This window comes from Pinus tabuliformis, chromosome J, assembly GCF_031772625.1.
Source record: "Pinus tabuliformis cultivar Carrire ecotype Pingquan chromosome J, CPIR1, whole genome shotgun sequence".
NCBI classification, from domain to species: domain Eukaryota; kingdom Viridiplantae; phylum Streptophyta; class Pinopsida; order Pinales; family Pinaceae; genus Pinus; species Pinus tabuliformis.
The window spans coordinates 612,387,763-612,408,081 of NC_142295.1; the positions used below are offsets into that span (position 1 = coordinate 612,387,763).

General features: G+C 39.7%; 1 protein-coding gene across 4 annotated transcripts in view; it reads left to right on the forward strand.

The window, feature by feature from the left end:
• Positions 1 to 20,319, forward strand: part of LOC149228449 (exportin-4 protein) — a 408,868-nt gene that overhangs the window by 285,890 nt on the left and 102,659 nt on the right. For all 4 annotated transcript variants that reach the window (XM_089378212.1, XM_089378213.1, XM_089378214.1 and 1 more), the window contains exon 19: positions 19,548 to 19,623. In XM_089378212.1, coding sequence (XP_089234338.1) covers positions 19,548 to 19,623 — 76 coding nt within the window. The remainder of the gene's footprint in view (positions 1 to 19,547; positions 19,624 to 20,319) is intronic.

The window sequence follows — 20,319 nt, forward strand, 5'->3', positions numbered from 1 at the left end:
TATTGCATCCTGCACTTCCAAATCCGTCTGTTGCTCTTCAGTGTCAGCTCCTTCCCCTGTCCACCATCGAACCTTCTCCCGCAGCTCCCTTATCCTCCGCCTCTCCAGTTCTGCGTTTTGGCCATTACTGCATTACCCTCGTCGAGCTGCCATTCCCTGTTGCCGTTGCCAAATCCCCTACATGCTTCCGCCGTCCGCTCTTTTCCATAGCTGCAAAACCACTAGTAAATCCACACCAACAATCTTCTCCTCCCCATTACGTCACCTACACAACCTGCGCAGCAAGCAAGCACACCCGCAGCTCGTTGATCACCCTTCATTCATGCCGTCGAATTTCTCTTACGCCTTATCCATGACCTGCACACACCATGAAATAATAAAAATTCGATTTCTTTATGCGTGGTGAAATTTAGGTTTAGTTTTGTTCTGCGTTTTTTTTTTACTTAGGATAGGATTCACGTATTCCTTTTCTTTTTGGTTTTACCTTTTTCATTTTTTAAAGGGCCGATTATATTTTTTATTTTTATTCAAAAGGTTTATTAAAAAGAAAAATGAAGAAGGGGTAGTCTTTAGATTAGATTAGATTTAAGTTTTATATTTTTTTAGTGCATAATTTAGTTAGGATTTGAATTTTATAAATTTTCTTTTATGTATATAGATTAGGTTTTAGTTTTAGATCTAGAATTCTTTAATTTAGGTTTAAATCTTTATTTTAGTTCAGCTTAGTTTTGTGTTTCTAGTTTTCATTTATTTTTTTAGTTTTCACTTAGTTCATTTTTTGTTCTATTTGAAAATCATAAAAAATAAAAAATATGAAAAAAAAATCATAAACGTTTTAAAAAAATAAAAAAGGGTTCCTTTTCATTTTTTTTTGTGGACCCTAGTTTAGATTAGAGTTTAGTTTTATTTTTGGTTTAGACTTATTAATTTTTTGTTTTAGTTTTTTTAGATTTAAGTTTCTATAAATTTAGATTTAACATTGTTTTTTTTTTTTTTTTTAAACAATATCAAAAAGTCATAAAAAAAAGAAGGCATAAACAATTTTTTTTAGAATTAAATTTTAGATTTAGATTAGTTTAATATTTGATTTTTTTTTTTGTAAGTTAGGTTTTAGTTTTAGTTTATTCCCTTTTCATTTAGTTTAGTTTAGTGTTTTTTAAGTTTCATTTACTTTTGTTTTTTAGTCTAGTTTTGTTTCATTTAAAAAAAATAAAAACATATAAAAATTAAAAAATATTTTGAAAAAACTTAGCAAAAAATTGAAAATTCATTTTTGTGGTATTTATGTTCCATTTCTTATAGTTAAATGCACTTAAATGTTTGTCTAAAGTTAGCTATATGAAAGTGGTAACTAGTCAGCATGTAAATTTTATGATCACTCAAAGCATTTGATTTTTCTTGAAGTTTAATTGCTGGATTATCATTAAAGCATTTTGAATTTACTGGATATCTTGCATTTCGCTTGGGTTATTTGATGATAAATGATTATTAATGGTGGAATTTCAAAGTTCATATTTTTGCAACATTTGATAAACAATCATTTAATCATTAACTCCATAAGGGACTGATACGTTAACTTCTAAAATCAATCAAGTGCTTGTCGCCTTGCTGTATCTCCCAACCCAACTGGTCCACAGTTGGTCATCCTTTATCTCATAGGGTCTACCCCCCTTAGCCTCAGGAGACGGCTTAAACGGAGAGATCAGGGATCAGGGTGACAACCCCCGGTCTGAGTGTTGTCATGACAATCTGTGCGACAACAGGCCCAATTCATAGAGATTCGCTTGAGGCTGATGAGATTATGAGCGAATCCCTCTGATATGTTCCGACATGCATTGGGAGGGTTGGCCTTCCAATGGTCTGATATAAGACGGATGTACTTAGGATCCTTTAACCATGTAGCATTAAATTTGAAGGGTGCTTTGGGCTTGTGATCATGGCCACTGATTTCAAGATATATGGGAGAGTGGTCTGACATACCCCCTGATCCAACCCACTGCCTGTAGTTACAACACTCCCTTAATAATCTCTCCTTAATAAGGAAGCGATCCAATATTCAGGCCAGCATTGCATCCCCACTCCTCCTGTTCTTCCAGGTTGGTTGAGGTTGAGCCGAGGGGATATCAATTAACCCATGCTCCTCAAGAAGGTCTTCAAATGTGTCAGAAAGGGTATCAATCTGTGCATTGTGTCCCCAAGATTCAGCATATCCGATTGAAAATTAAGATCACCCCCCAATATAATATTATCTGCTTGGAGGGGGCCTAATCGAAGGAGATGTTCCCAGAAGGTGACCCGGTTATGATAGGGTCCATATACATTGATCAACCTAATGTCTAGACAGAGATCAAATGCATATATGTCTGCCCCTATGTATCCAATCCCTTTCCAGATATTGGTTAATTTGGTTAGTTTGGGATTAAAACTGAATGTTATTCCTCCAGTTCTCCCATTCACATCTAATGCATGAAATTGCCATCTAGGGATCATCGATTCGAGGGATGGGATAATGTGATTAGCTAGCCCTAGTGTCTCTTGTGAAAAGTTTACATCCACCCTCTTTATACTCAAGAGTTTACGTAAGGCTAGTTTTTTTACTGGACTAGCTAATCCTCAGCAATTGTAGGAGAGCCACTTCATAAGGGGGAATATACTAGGGTGTTTTGTGCTTTAAGAACTCGATCAATGGCTAGTTGGCGACAAACAACTACATCAATACCTGCTTGTATTATGGCTTTGGATATAGAGGAGGGGCAACCCTGAGGTGGTTTTGGTGGCAAGGTGGGGGGGAGATAAAACCAATACCAAAAGAATCTTGAGATGGAGGGCGATTCAAGGATCAGAGATTATAGGAATGGGATTGATTAGATGAGTCTGATGCCGCCGAGGATGTCCTCGATGAGGAGTGTTCCGGGAAGGAGCCTAGAGTACAGGAGAAGGTCCGGGGGGGGGGGGGAATCAAGGGGCAAGATAACAAGAGGGTAGTCGATACAAAAGTAAAACTATAGTGCGATGCAGAGGTGAATAACACAGAAGCAGAGGAAGTAAGGGAATTAACAAAAGAGTAGAGATTGGAATTACCCGAAGAGAGGGCAACTGCTGCCACCGCTCGAGCCTTGGTCAGTGGAAGCGAGGGAGGCCTAATATGAGTAGTGACGCGCTTCTTCTCTTGGGCCTTGGTAGAAGTAGCAGGTGCAGAGCCTGTGGTCCCTGGATGATCAGGTACGCCCAGGTCGATCTCCTGTGCCATTGGCTGTTGTTCCGTAGCAGAGGTATGCTTTACCAAGGGACATTCCTTGAAGAGGTGGCCAACCTTATGACAACACGACATTGAAAGGGTACTCCTTCATAGTCCAATATCTGAATGCGAGTAAAGTGCTTCTAGTAGAGAGTGATTTGTTCCTCTAAACCCTCCCTAGTGTCTAGATGAACCAATATCCGAGCTAGGGACATGTTGCCAGATGAAATGTAAGATTTGTCGTGCTCCAGATAAGTACCCAGAGCGTTCCCTATGCGCTGGAAGATTTCCTCAGACCAAAAATGTAAGGGAAATCCAGGAAGTCTTACCCACAGAGGTCCAACACCTAATTGTTCCTGCTCCAGATCAAACATAGGGCTCCATCTCTTGAGCAGCACCAGGGTGAGCTCAATATGCCAGTATTTGGAAAGAACCCATGATGTGTAGTCGACCCTCTGAAATCGTAGGGTGAACTAGCCACGAGCCAAGGTGGTGACAGTCAGTATTTCAGACAGAATATGCCCCCATATCTCTGATATCCACTGTTTGAGCCTGGCTGTTGAGTAAGTGCATCCTTGAATGCGACCAACCAGTACCTGGTCTGCAGTGTCGGCAATTTCTGCCATTTGAATGCCCTCCCCGAAGTGGAGAGATACAACTTGGTTTCTTGCTTTAATGCACTTGGATTTCATGCCTTGTTTTGTTTGCTTGCCAGTCCGAGCTTCCAAGGAGGGTTCAGGAGGGGGGTCCTGTTCGTCTACTCTCAAGTCAGAGTCGCCAACCTCTGGACCCGATGGAGTCCCTTTGAAATAGCTGGAAGAGGGGGGCAAAAACAAGGGTATTCGGTGGACCAGAGGGTAAATCAGAAGGATTAAAATTCGGCACAGAGGATATGGGAATGGTCAAAACATAGGGGGAGAAATGGTATAAACCTGAGGGTAATAAGAGGGTTCATGGTCTATACATGAGGCTAGGAAATGTAGGGATGCCGGAGAGGGGGGAGGGGTAATGGAATTCGGCCAAGCAAGAGGGACATCAGGTAAATGATCAACTGCACAAGAGGGGCAGGGATCTGAGTGCAAGGGCAAGGAAACCGCCTGGGGGAACCCATCAAAAGAGGTAGGATTCAAAGACAACAACACCTTTGATATCGTGGGGGAGGGGGGGTGTGGTCGTCCAAATGGGGACCTGTCACGCCCCCAAGCCTACGGTAGTCTTTCAACCGTGCCGGTGAGGTGCGGCACCACCGAACGCTTTCTTTTTAACAATACTCACGTTTATGGACTACGCCTACTTCAACATAAACTTAGTTAACTTGTGTTCTTATAACCGAATAAATGTTATCTTTTATACTTCATCAAAGAACATTCTCATTCATCAATCATCAACAATAAACCGAGAACAATACACAATATGAAGGGAGGGGCAACTCCCCGAACAGTCTGCCCAACAATGTTATTTATATCAAGAATACCAGATTTTACAACAAGTGTGCCAAGCTTCACACTTAACCAATATTCTTACAAAAGACAGGCCACCTGCCTTTTACAACGTTTCATGCACCCTTGTCCAAGAGAGAGTGCTCACCCGAGCCACTCAACCTCTTTACAAAAACCTGCATAAAACCGAGTACAAAAACCTCCTCAACCGTGACAACCCTTCACATAAACCAACCTAAAACATGCGAGATCTTCTTAACTCTTATGCGCATGAGGTATGCGCATATCCTCAAGACTTCGCACTTTTTCCTTGTCCTTATGCGAAGGTATCCAAGTGGAGTTCGATGGATCTTATGAGCTCCATCCTCCATCATATATACGCTTTACACTTTGGTTATAAATCAAAGCCGACATGTGAAGCCCTTTACATAATATAATGTATGTCCTTCACACAATATTATATTTTATGTATAAACTTCGTATGGTTTTAATGTATGTGCTCCATTATTTTATATTATCCATGGCTCCTCACATACATATGTGCCATCGCATGTCCATATGTATTATTATTATGTCGGTCTTCATATTATATGGTTTTTTTAATCTTGTCATATAATATATGTTTATGTGCATTAATACTTGCGTCCAATACTTAGCCATATTTCGGCCTAAGTGTCTTTCGTCACATTCTTTCGTCACAAGGAGACCGCACACCGTCGCATATCGTTCGCCCGCTCGTCGTGCACGGAGCGCCCGCTCGTCGCGTTAACCGCCCGCTCGTCGTGCACGCCTGCCCGAGTCACGTAGGCCTTACATTCTCCTCCACCTGAAATCGTTGTCGTCCTCGACAACATACCATCTCGGTAGCTCTCCACCAAGATCATCATCATTCAGGATGTCGACCTTTCTACACAAGGCAAACATCCTTGCAACATATGTAGAGACTCTTTCTCCACTATGTCTCGGCCTAGTGACCACTGCCACCAAGCTCACCATCCATGCCAAAGCATAATCATTGTAACTCCATCACTCCAAAGTGCCTCATCGATCCTCCACATCAAGTCACTCCTCCAAGCCATGCTCATACAGGTACTTTGAAAGTATGCATTCCATACTGCATCAAAGTCATCTGACTTCAGTTCCTCAATGCATCAGATCTTCTAAGTCCACCGTCCATGAAGTCCCTAAAAGTCACAACAATCTCATGTCATCATGAGCTCCATAAGCCATCCCCCAACCACACCTCAGCAAGCATACAATATGCCTCAGCTCCCCACAGCAAGCATACAATATGCCTCAGCTCCTCATGTAGTAGGAATGCTCCATAGCTGCTCACAACTCCATCCAAGTAATCAACTCTCGATGTGCCCCATTCAGGTTCATGAAGCCCTCTTCATCATCTGCAATGTGCCATCCTCAAGTCTCCATGTCTTTCAAGTCTCCAACCTGATGTCCATGACTATGTTGTCCAGGTAGTCCAACCAAGTAGACCTACCACAACAATCGGTCATCCTCACTCAAGCTGCTATCTTCGGTTTAGTGAACTCGGTCACCCAACCATCTCATCCTCATGTCATGAGTCCCTTCACCATAGCTCCTCCACCAAAGTGTCCACCAAGACTTGCTCTTGGTCTCGGCCATGAGAAGTCCACCCAAAACATCACAAGTGTGTGCCCTCCAATCTGTCCATGAGTCATGCCGGGCACTTAGCCAAAGAGGCTAAAGCATGACCCAATCCTTCACAACGGTCATCAAGTTCCACCCTTGTCAAGGGCCTTTGCACCCCTCTATGTTCAGCTCAAGTGCACCAACCAAGTGTCCATTGACCAAGTTCATAGAACTAAACTTCCGAAAGTCCTCTGGATGTTCTCGGTAGTGAGTTCCCAACCTGTCAATGTAGTCAATCTCTTCTTGTTCAATTACAACAACCTCTTTACTGAGAAGTTTCCCCTTGATTTCGGCTTCCACTTGGTCACTTTCCTTCCTCAACCGGGCTCTTTTATCAAAGAGCTCTTGAAGACCAAGATCACCATGTCGGACTTCCTCTTCCTTGTTGGCATCAAATACAACTTGCTTCATTGCCCAACTAAGTTGGAGAAGTCCTTCGATATTCTTTCTCAAGGCTTTAAGCTCTTCACGGATTCGGGGCCTCTCTTCCTTCAACTTCTTCAACTCGTCCAAGGTAACCAAGAGCTTCCTTCTTCCTGCTTCCAAGCTTGCCATGCCTTACTGTCAATCTTCCAAGTGTTCTCACACTTGCTTCACCAGCTCCGACCGAGCTCTGATACCAACTGTCACGCCCCCAAGCCTACGGTAGTCTTTCAACCGTGCCGGCGAGGTGCGGCACCACCGAACGCTTTCTTTTTAACAATACTCACGTTTATGGACTACGCCTACTTCAACATAAACTTAGTTAACTTGTGTTCTTATAACCGAATAAATGTTATCTTTTATACTTCATCAAAGAACATTCTCATTCATCAATCATCAACAATAAACCGAGAACAATACACAATATGAAGGGAGGGGCAACTCCCCGAACAGTCTGCCCAACAATGTTATTTATATCAAGAATACTAGATTTTACAACAAGTGTGCCAAGCTTCACACTTAACCAATATTCTTACAAAAGACAGGCCACCTGCCTTTTAGAACGTTTCATGCACCCTTGTCCAAGAGAGAGTGCTCACCTGAGCCACTCAACCTCTTTACAAAAACCTGCATAAAACCGAGTACAAAAATCTCCTCAACCGTGACAACCCTTCACATAAACCAACCTAAAACATGCGAGATCTTCTTAACTCTTATGCGCATGAGGTATGCGCATATCCTCAAGACTTTGCACTTTTTCCTTGTCCTTATGCGAAGGTATCCAAGTGGAGTTCGATGGATCTTATGAGCTCCATCCTCCATCATATATACGCTTTACACTTTGGTTATAAATCAAAGCCGACATGTGAAGCCCTTTACATAATATAATGTATGTCCTTCACATAATATTATATTTTATGTATAAACTTCGTATGGTTTTAATGTATGTGCTCCATTATTTTATATTATCCATGGCTCCTCACATACATATGTGCCATCGCATGTCCATATGTATTATTATTATGTCGGTCTTCATATTATATGGTTTTTTTAATCTTGTCATATAATATATGTTTATGTGCATTAATACTTGCGTCCAATACTTAGCCATATTTCGGCCTAAGTGTCTTTCGTCACAAGGAGACCGCACACCGTCGCATATCGTTCGCCCGCTCGTCGCGTTAACCGCCCGCTCGTCGTGCACGCCTGCCAGAGTCGCGTAGGCCTTACAGGACCGATGCAAATGGATCCTCTGAATAGTCCGCCCGATCCATCTCCATATTCTGTCACTGACTGTCCATGAGAAGTCCGCACTAACTGCTAGAATCGTTAGTGTAGCAGTGAAAACGTTAGGGAGGTCACGACAGGAAGGATGAGAACGGTGAAGCAATGAAAACATCAGGGAGATCACGGTGGGTAGGTTGGGAACAGAGTAGAGCAGGCAAAGAGTGTGACAGTGTGACTAGAGCAGATGGTGTGCAGGGTGCCCTAGAATCATAAAACCTTAACTCGCCTCGATGCGAAATCGTGGCTGCTGCAGGCGCTCCATCTCCATCTTCACAACCATCTATCTCTTCAATACTTAAAAAAAAAGGAGAAAGAAGAAGCTGACAAGTTGTTGGGCAAGTTTCTTCTTTGGAGTGATATTCCTTTTAGCATTGCAAGGAATAATCCTTTTTTCTAGCATACTGTTGATGCTATTGCAATTGTTGGCCCAGGGTACAAAGTCCCTTCTTATGATGACTTTAGAGGCCACATTCTTCAAAATGAAAAGGTTGACTGCACCAAGAGATTGTAGGAGTTTAGGGCATCATGGGCACACACAAGATGCATTGTGATGTCAGATGGTTGGATAGATCAAAAGGGTAGAATCCATATAAACTTCTGGATTAATTGTCCCAAGGGGATAATGTTTATGAAATCTGTTGATGCATCTGCACAAGATGCAAAATTATTATGTGATTTGCTGGATGTGTTTATTTTGGAGGTGGGTCCAAAACATGTTGTCCAAGTCATAATGGACAATGCTGCAAATTATGTTGCTGCTGGCAAGATGCTTATGGAGAGGCATCCTACTTTATTTTGGACACCTTGTGCTGCACATTGCATTGATTTGATGTTGGAGGACATAGGAAAAATTCATTTTGTCAAAGATATTGTTGACTCATAAAAAAGCATTACAAAATTTATATATAATCATGCATCTGTGCTTCATTTGATGAGAACATTCACCAACAACAAGGAGTTGGTGCGCCCCGCCATTACACAGTTTGCCACCAGTTTCATATTTCTTCAATCCCTCTTGAATTCTATGTGGGATGTGAAGAGAATGTTTCTTTCAGATCAGTGGCGTGCTTTGGCATTTAGCTGCAAACCAGAGGGAGAGGCCATATGCAGATTAGTTTCATACCAAGAAAGCTTTTGGGCGGGAGTGCAGGAGGTGTGCAACATTACTGAACCTTTGGTAAAGGTTCTTTGATTAGTTGATGGTGACAAGCCTGCAATGGGCTACTTGTATGAGGCCATGGACAGGGCCAAAGAATCCATTCGGACCTACTATGATGATAAGGGAGATGAGGGGCTTCAGAAACAACTCTTATGGGAAGTGATTGATGAACGATGGATCAACACACTCCATCGTCCCATTCATGCTACAGGGATCTACCTGAACGCATTTGCTTACCCTTGTGGGTTCTTATTTGATGCTGAGGTCATGGATGGATTCTTCACCTGTGTTCAGAGGATGGTGCCATCTCCAGCAGAATGTGCAGAAATCTCCAAAGAAATGGAGATATATAGGATGGCAGGTGGCACATTTAGCTTTGACATGGCTGTGGTTGATAGAAAGACTAAAATGGCATGTATTTTTTAGTTTGTTTCAAATTTCATTGTCTCTTCAAGTTCATAACTTCATACTTTGCTTCAACTTTCAAATTTCATTTTTTCTTCTTATGTTTATCTTATTTGTAATTTTGTTGTAGATGCATAATGGAGAAGTTATGGTGCCAAAGTACCCAATCTGCGAAGGCTTGCCATTCAAATCCTCAGCCAAACATGTAGCTCCTCAGGATGCGAGCGCAACTGGAGTGTATTTGAAAAACACACACCAAGAAGTTCAACAAGTTAAAACTTAAAATATTCCAAATTTCCAATTAATCTTTTGAATTCATTAAATAATATTTTTTTATAATTATTATTTTATGACCCTTGTACAGGTTGGAGTCCCAACGACTTAATGACATGGTCTATGTCTACTACAATATTCGATTGTGGGTGAGGCAACTTGAGAGGACACCTGGTATGGAGGCCATCTCATTGGATGGGATTGATACCACTGCTGCATGGAGGGTTGAGGCCAAGAGGCCTCTCATGGAGTCTGTCGCTGATTGGTTAGAGCAGGAGGTAGTGGAGGGGGTAGAGGAGGAGGAGTAGGAGGAGGAGGAGGAGGAGGAGCAACAGGAGGAGGAGGTGACACCACGTACCAAAGCTACCCTTGTCACCAGTAGTGGACGTGGTCTACCTCATGTAGCAACTAGTTCTTCAGCTTCTAGAGCACAAGAGAGTCCATTGCTAACTCGACCGCCATCTACATCTAGAGGGAAAGCTATTGCATTTTCTCGCAACAGGGGCAGATAAAATCAATAGTATTAGTTATTTGGTTCATTTCATTGTATATGCTATTATGACTCATGATGTGAGATACATTATTATATTTTTTGTTGATATTTTGAGGCTGAGTTGGGACTCAAGACTTACTATTCAAGGCATGATTCACTATTATGTGTGATGTAGCACTAGAAATGATATTACACATTTTATATATTAGTTTTTTTATCATGTTTATGTGTCAATGCATTTATTTTATGTTGTAGATGCTTTAGATATTAAAAAACTTGAAAAAGAAAATGAATATTTTTGTATTTGCCGATTTTTCCCGATTTTTTCGATTTTTATTTTTTCCCCTCGCTGATTTAATCCTGATCGCGATGTTCGAAACATTGGTTTATAGGGCTTAAAATTAACTTAACACCGCAAAACATTAGAGTAGATTTCAATTTCATAGCTTAGATTTCATTTTATGCTATTAGATTTCAATTTTGCAAAAGTAACAAACCCCATCAAGCTCTATCATGCTCTCTATCATTGCAAGCTTAGCTTGATCCTTGCACGTGACTAAAAAGAGCCTGTTGGTTGATTTAGTTTAATTAGGGAAAACCACTTTTTTCTTGTGTTACACGAGCCCTATTCTCAACCATTGGAGAATAAGTACCCTAGGTTGCCATGCTACTGGGAGCTTCAGAGCGGGTACGAAACACTTTGAAATCATAGGGAGCGCAATTGGTATGTTGGAGCGTTTTTGAAGCGTCATTGTGCAAGTATGAACGTTCAAGGTATTTGTTTCAGATGGGAACGTGTATCAAGAGCTTGTGAGATCTCCGATCCATGCTCCTCGATGGATCAGAGCTCCCACAAGCTCTTGAGCCACAACTTACAAGTACTTGATGTTAGTCACCAAACCCAAGTAAATGTGCTAGAAGAAAAGGCATGAATTGGCTTGGTGGAAAAACATGGGTTTTATTTTTCTCACTGTGGAAAAAGTTGCGATAAAATTGCCAAAGTTCGATTTTTACAGTTAGCCGATTTTATCGGCCGATTTTTTGGCTACTTTTTGGAAAATGAAAAAATCAGGATTTTATGGAAAAATTATGGATTTTATCGGGAATCTATTGAAAAAATCATGAAGCCTGTCCAGGCCATGCATAAATGAGGGAAAGAGTCGATGTTTTCACTCATTTTTCACTCTTCTTTTTGCCTTTCGTCCTTGTGGAGAGAGGAGGTGTTTGCCATTGCCCAAGAGGAGGAGATTTTCTAGTTTTGTGGTGTGGATTTGGAGATTTGTCTACTGCTCAACGTGAGAGACTCAGGTTGTCGATTTGTTGTTGCTGCCAGGTATGTATTTTAATTTTTCCCTTAGGAGGATGAGGAGGAGGAGGTGAAACCATCTGGGATGGGCAACAACAGAGGACAAAGGCCACCTCCTTTTTTTGCTTCTAGAGGACGATATAGTCCATTTATAGCCCTATTGGCAGGGACTTCTTCCTCTAAAGGAAAAGGAAAAGGCATTCCCTATTGTCATAAAAGGGGCAGAGGATCTCAGTGACTGATTACTTTATGACATGTAGATGACTCATGATGATGAATCATGATATACATTTATTATATTTTTTGTTGATATTTTGACTCTTGAGAGTTGAGACTGAGTCAGGACTCAAGATTCAGGACTTGATTCACTATTTTGATATGTGATGTAGCACTAGACTTCTTATACATATTATATATTAGCTTTCTTTTCATATTTATGTGGAAATGCATTTATTTGATGTTGTGGATACTTCAGATGCTAAAAAATAAAAAATAAAAACGAATATTTTTGTATTTTTTAAATTTTGCCGAGTTTTTGCCAAATTTTTCAAAAACCTCCCGTCTTTAACGACTTTTTCAATTTCCAGACCCTTCCGAGTTATTCCCGAGGTTGACTTTTTCCACATTGATTTTTCTATATAATCAATGCCCCTCTAGTGTAAATAAAGCCATTGAGTCAAGCAGCTCTGAGGGACGTAGGTGAGGGATGCAAGAATGCCAACCTACCACTATAAACTTAGAAGGGGATCAGCCGCAAGTTAACATCTGTGTGCATGGGTTTTAATTTAAGTTTCTTAGTGAATCAATCTAACATTCCTTAGTCAAATGCCTAAGTCCCTTTTGTTGTTTGACCTCTGCATCTTATTGTATGCAAATCTATAGTTTTGATTCTTTGTTGAAAGCTGGCAATCTTTGAAATGCACATCAAAAACATCATATTGGAATCATTTTGTGTATCAAATGTACCCCTGTAATGTAGGCTTATGACACTATTTTGTCCATGTTTTAAATTGTAAAATAAACAATAAACAATTTCTTGGTTCAATTGAAATTTGATACTACTGTATGCAGATATCTCTATTCCACAGGATATATGGTGTCTAACTCTAACTCTGCAAATTAAGATTCAAGAACACCATATCATGTTGGACACCTAATCCTCTAAGGGTTGGTGTGGATGCTGAATAGCCAAAGGGAGTCCAAGTGACCACTTGGATTATGAAACCAAGGCTCATTCCTATGTATTATAAATATGTATCATTGTGAATAAGAAAAAGAATCTAATGTTTATCTTTCATGTTGCCTCCGCCTTCTATGTGCTTAACATGGTATCAGAGCGGGCGATTGTTGGTCCTGCTCCATTTTGAGCCATTATTTTCCTATGAATACTAACATATCATTTAGGTTGCCTTGAGTGCTTGTTAGCCATGCGCTCTGTATATTCTCCCATGCAAAAACACTTCTGCCTATATTCTGCCTATTTTGTAGAACTGAGAGGTCTGCCATTGCAGAACTAACACCTTCTGCTTGGAGCATTGAAGTGCATCAAATTATGTGTGTCGGAGGTGTTTTGCTGGAGGTGTTGTGCTGGAGGTTGAACACTGTGCATTGAAACCAAAACTACACGCCATTTGGTATGTTATTGCAGTTGGTATGTTATTGCTCATACGTTGATTGATATTATGTTGTGATGAAGTGCTGTGTATAAACGCTACGTATGCACAATTATTACCATTGATACCACATCACATATCATGCACAATTATCGTTGCAGTTGCAGTACATTCATTTAACGCCATATCATTTCTCCATATTCATGGTACCTCCCCACAGTCATACCTCCCATTCATTTGTATTCATTTAATGCCATACGTTACTTGGTATCAAATGTTGTCCCCATATTGAACGCTGCCACGACATTACCATACCATATCGAACGCTGTCTCCATATTGAATGCTGTCATGACATTACCATACCGGTTCCTCCCAATCCCGGTTCCTCCCACTGCAATACTACGTTTCAATATTACACTGTCATATGCGTTAACTGTCGCTCCCCCATACGCTTCTAGCGTTCTGTTTGGAACACCGTGGCTCCCATTCATTGATATTTGTTACCTCTTGGTTTAACGCTGTCGACTCCCACTGTGTAAAAGAGCATCCATATACAATGTGGTTTTCGTTGTATACCATTGTTTGCTATTTTATACAACGTGGTTTCCGTTGTATAACACTGCGCTATTTTTAACGCTGTCCTCACACTCATACCTCCCAGTTTGTCATATCTGCCCTTCCATATGTTACACCTGCACTAACACATTAACTCCCAACTGTTATGCTCCAGTCTGCAAATGCATTGACTCCTGTTTGGTTTGGTTCCTCTCCCCACCGTGTTCCGCTGCCTCCACTGTGTTACCACCGCACCATACCTCGTGTTTGAACACCACCTATGAGGTCGAATGTCCTACGTTGGTCTTGCAATACCACCGCTCATCCTAGCATTGCTCGACTGTGTTAAACTCAAGGTTTATTATCCCCGCCATCGGATTTCGATTGAAGAGGGCCTTCTGGATGGTGCACAACATTCTGTTTTTGGTATTCTACGTAGCCTTGCACTCCTCCGTCTTGAGGCAGAGTTGGCACTGTGAGAACTCAAACCAATAACGAGGATCAAACTGTTGCTGAGACTGGACGCCTCGAGTCTCTAATAGAGACAAGAATTGAACTGATTAGATTGCTACGGGTGTCTAACTCTGTTTCTAGACACACGAACAAATAAAACATTAGAGGAAAATCGTTGTATGTTATCTTCAACTGCAAGAATCATGCATACAGAGTTAAAATGAGAAATATGGCCAGATGCAGATCAACTATTTCATCCCATGCTAAATTTTGGTCATACGCTTCGTGAAGTTCAGCTCCTTGGATACGTAGCTAATTACAATAGTCCCATGACTGTGGTACCACAATGGTTGCGTGAAGAAGTTTAGTTGACTGAGAGTTTCCTTTAGTCGAAAAAAAGCAACTAATTACCAGCGATTATACAGTTCGTGTTCCAGAGAATCTAAGAATTGAAGTTTTACATACTTTGCTGGAGGTTGGAAATCCTTCTAGCTCGAGGTCCAGTGAATCAGGCAGCAAGGTGTTGAAAGGATCAACGAGCTTAGTGAAAGGACACTGGGTGGAAAAGGAGCGAGAAATTTAGATTAGTTTGATGATGTCGTTTGTATCCATAGCCATTGATCAGGTACTATAAAGTACAATTTTGGGGATTCTCTGTTTTTCAGCTCATAGTGTACTTGTTCCTCGCTGTTTTGATCATTTATAGTGTGAAGTTATGTTGTGAGTTTGATTGGCCACTTAATCAACACGTTTCCCACTCTTTGCAAACCCTTTTCTATGCCTCGTCGTCTTGTCACGGATAAAGAAAAATGACAATATTCTGAGATATTAGTGTCAAACTGTATCCAAACTCTAGAGGTCAATTTTGTCTCAAATTACTGAGGTGTTGTGCATACCATATATAGTTGCTGAAGATATTGTAGATTTACTGATGGTAGGGTTTGGATTTCATCTTGGGGTTTGTATGAAAAGGACAAAGGTCTGATAAAGAAACAAGGGGTGCCTCCATCTTAAGATGAGAACAGTAGTGAAAACAATGGTCATTGTTAATGTTATTTCTTGAACTGCAGGATGTTGGATATCCATGATTATGGTTGGAGTAAAATGGGTTATGCCTGTCATCCCTTTATATAATGGAAAATGGTGTGATATTGTAACTTAAGGACTCAAAGCATCGATGACCCACAAGAGAAATAATGGCATCAAAACCCTCAGTTTCCTTGTTTTGATGAGTTGATTTTGTATATATGAAAAGTTGATCCTAATCGTTGCTCCAAAGCCTACCATCAAGGCTTCATATTGTGTGTAGAAGAAGATAGTGCATAATTGCTAGAGAAAACTTTGGTATATAGTGATACAATTGAAGCTCACAATCTTTATTTGCCAGCTGTTAAGAAAAATGGTTAAGCTTGAAAGAATATTAGAGTTATTGAAAAATCTAATCATGTTCACTGCTGACAGCACAATCGAAATCAACAAAACCACTCTTGTTGACATTCAAACATGTCTACAACATACACAAGAAAAGGTATAATTTTTGGAGCTTGAATCTCAACTGCAGCAGGAAGAACTACAACAAGAGGAGTTACAGAAGTGGAGTCATCATTCTGAACCTATTTCTGTTCAAAACATTGAAACAAACTCCCATAAATAACAAGTCAATCATGTTACAGTTCATTCAGATCTAGTGCAAAATGAAGCAGCAGTTGTACATGCAAATGCAGAAATTCAGCTTGCACTTCCCAAGTCGGTCATCAGACCTTGGGAAGAGCTTGTCCATAACAAGCACATAACAGGTCTTGGATATGATAAGGAGGTTTCCTTTCATATTCCAGATTACTCAAAGCCCATCTAGTTTCAGAGTGCTGGATTCCTTCATGACAGTTCACCTTTAGCTGTTCCAGATTCACCTTCAGCTATTCCAGATTCTGCTCCTCTTCCATAAAATCAACAATATAATGTTATATGCCAACATTGTGACCGAGTTGGCCATGTGAAAGATCACTGTTTTGATCTTCATCCATGTAAGCACTGTCATAAAATGAGTCATTTTTCAAACAGATGTTTTAGAAATAAACCTCTTGCAAGAACAAAGATTCATCTTGGATGGATCGCTTCTTGGCAATGAGCTTCAACAACCAAGAAGATATTTCACTCATACAACAGGATTTGTTCTCGAATATTGGAAAGTCTTGCAGTTGAGATCTCGTCATCTTCTCACCTTGTATTTGACAGGGGGGAAGTGATGGCCATCTACAAACTTCAAAGCCACATCAAGCGAGCCTGAGCCACAACCTGCCATACCAGATTCAAAGTTGTAGCTAGAGACAAAGATGCCCTTGAGCATGCCTTCAGTTGGTGATGCCTCTTCAAAGAATTGGCGACACTTCCTCTAGCAGAAGACTTCAACTTCTTGCCAGTTTTGGAAGAGTTCTAGGAATTGCATTAAGCATTCCAGAGTTGGTGGTAATCCTTAAACCATCACAGGTTGAGACCTCCCTTTTCAGGTTGAGGTTCTCCCTTTTATGCGGGGTGAGACCTCCCTTTCATGGTTGAAGGTTTCCATCTTCAAAACATCAAGAGCACTTCCTCTAGCAAAAGAATGCAGCTTCTTGCCAGACCTGGAAGAGTTATGGGAACTGCACTAAGCATTCCAGTGTTGGTGGTCATCCTTAAACCACCTCTCTTGATACCAACATTTTAGAGAGCACATTCAGCCTAGTGCTGCCATGCATTTTCGCACTTTTTGTATTACAACTCTCTTCTTGGACTCATACATAACCCTTCGGATTAAAGGGGGGAATGTTGGACGCTTAATCCTCTAAGGGTTGGTGTGGAAGCTGAACAACCAAAGGGAGTCCAAGGGACCACTTGGAATATGAAACCAAGGGTCATTCCCATGTATTATAAATATGTATCATTGCGAATAATAAAAGGAATCTAATGTTTATCTTTCATATTGCCTCCGTCATGTATGTGCTTAACATATCCAATGGTTTGACCATTAGTCCATCTTTCACTGCTGTGTTTATGTTGACATATATAGATGATGTTGGGAATGAGACTCTTCCCAGAGCTAGCGAATGGCCATTCCCTTGCGATGCCTCCCAATGCTGCACTTACCACTCATATGTTATTATTAATATTGCTGCTATTGCATATAATTATTTTTACAATCTTACTCCTCTCAAAACTTCTGAGAGTGGAGAGTTAATTGGCTATAGTTGTGCACAGTCAAAGTGTTGTCATGTCAAATAATTGCATGAGAGTAGCATGATTGTTCATTTTTTTATTATTGTTACTTATATTTTTCTTATTTCTTGATTTTAGTGTAACTTAGAGCCATATATTGATAAAACCATTCTGCTTTTTATATAATTGACAAACATATTTAGCTCGTTGACTGATGTAATTTACTTAAATAAGAGTTTTGCTACATTATCCCAATTAATTGTTGTAGCTTACTAGGTGAATATTCCAACACAAGCTGAACCTTGCACACACCATCCACTGGTCAATGCACATGAAATTTATTGCTGCTCTATAGTGAGTAATGGGAGAACTTAATCCTTGATGCTGAAGATTGTACTTTATGATCATCTTCAGCTTTGTATTTTTGTTGCTATATTTTGGCTCTCGGGCATTTTGGATTATATACTACTTTACGCTTTTGCCTTTTTTCTAGTATGAACATCGATATGATTGGGGTGGCTTTTGGTTTTGGTTTTTATGGTTGTCTCTTGAATCATTTAAAAATTCAATCTGTCATATATAATTTAATAATTTATTAATTGATAGTTATCAACTTTGATAAATCATAAATGTAATGCTTATGTTCTAACTTCTAAGCAACTCTACTATGTAGAGTATTTGATATTGGACAATTTGAATTATCAATTATGTTATTAATAATTAATTTTATTTCAGATTTAGGCAAAGCTTCTAGCCGTACCCAAAGTACTCATGTACCGAAAACTTGTGCAACATGCTTTTATCTTTATTGTGAGATTGGGGTAAAAGTGAAGGTTGACTTGTGAAATCAGGATAGGGGCTTGTTTCTCTTATTGTTGGATCTCCTTGCAACTGGTTTACTTGTGAAATCAAGGGAGTATTCATTGAAGTGAGGCTTCCTCTCGCTGGATCTCTTTGCAACCATCTCTACCTCATTCAAAAGATAAAGATAAAAGGGGAAACACACCATAGATTTATTTCATTTTTTGCAATCACACATCTCTACTGTGCATGCACTTACTAATACTAAATCCAACTGAAATCTAATTTAGTAAAATTTACCAAGAGCACTTTTCACAACATTGCTGCAGCATATCATTTGGCTACAATCTCACTTGATTTACTTTCAGTCACAAGCATTTACATTTAGCAATTTACTTTTGAGCAATTTCATTTATTTTTTGGCAATTTCTTTCCAAGCATAAACATTCACTTTTGGCATTGGTCTTATCATTATCTCATTTTCTTATGAATAGTTATTTATGTGCTTGTGATTATATCAATTACTTGTGAATTGAATTTACAAACTCTTTTAAGTTATATGCTGCAATGGTTGAATGTATCTTTTGGTGAATTAAATTAACTCCTAGAGTATCTCTTATTTGCTACAACTTAATTGAGCGTTAGTTATTTTCTTGGGGACTATCCCCTTTGGCTTCACTAGGAGTTAGCCTAGATGGAGAAGTTGAGATTTGAGTGACAACAACTCAACTCGAGACTTTCCCCCAAGGCCACACTTAGTGGATTAAATATTTCTTCCACATTATCCCAAGGTGTGGATTAGGCAGCAACAAATGCATGGCCTAGTGTGAAGAATGCACCATCATTTCAACATATTAAACATGAAGAGCCTGGAGGCTTTTGCAAACACCACTCCGACAGAGCCGAAAGAGAAAATTTCACTCCAAATTGAACATCAAATAACATAAATTCTTGTTATTGCCCACATGGTATTAAAGTCTATTCAGTGAAGGGGGCTTATTTCAAGATCAATTATATTTTGTGGATTGTTAGACAATAGTTTAGGTTTTTCCAAATAGCATTTTCATCAATGGGATATCGATATTTTAATAACAATATTTTAGTTTTTGGCAACATTTTGATCAGTGGGATTTAGATATTTGAATAATTTTAGTTTCATTTATTTAATAATTTCATTAACTTGAAATATCGTTTGATGCAATATTTTCAGTCACCACTTATTTATATTTTGGTCAATCCAGATGTATTATTGATTTGGCAGAACAAAGTTTGGATTCAAATATGCGAGAAGCAATTTTCAGTCCTCGGCTAATGGAGGTATACATTTTTCCTTTCCTCTGCATTAATGTGATTCAATGCGTAATCTTTTGTTTTGAAGTGTGTAGTCCGATTCTATTTCATATCCCTTTCAAGTTGTTATTTAATGTTTGTGCATACTGATGCTAATTATCATATACGAAATTGAGGGTGCCTTCAAACACATAACAGTGGGGTTTTCTCTTGTTTTATAGCTGTGGATTTTCCCTATGCCATTAAATTCTCACCTGTGATATGTTTTGGTTGGTTTGAGTCATCATAATGACTATTTGTTTAGTGAAAATAGAGCCATCTTCTTCCCTTATTTTCAAAACGTGAAATATACTTCCTAGGGAAACCCACTGGGCACTCCCCCTCATTCTGAGGGTGGTACCTAGGGTAAACTGAACACTGAAGAAGCTCAAGGCTTTGTCAACATAGGGCTAATGGCCATTGCAACAATATACTTGCGAGAATTGAACCTAGGTGGGAAGGATATGACTCCTCCCAACCACCTATTTGACTCAGTGTAGCTGTTTGACAAAGGTTGAAGATTATTTTTCTAAAAAAAGAAGAATTGAGTTTAGATTTACTGGTCATATCATGTAGTAAAATTAGTTTACAATCCTCGTTACTAAGACATTTTTCTCTAACCAGTTCTCTGAACATCTATATGCTTCTGTTCAACAGTTATAATGATTTCACTATTGTATTGCA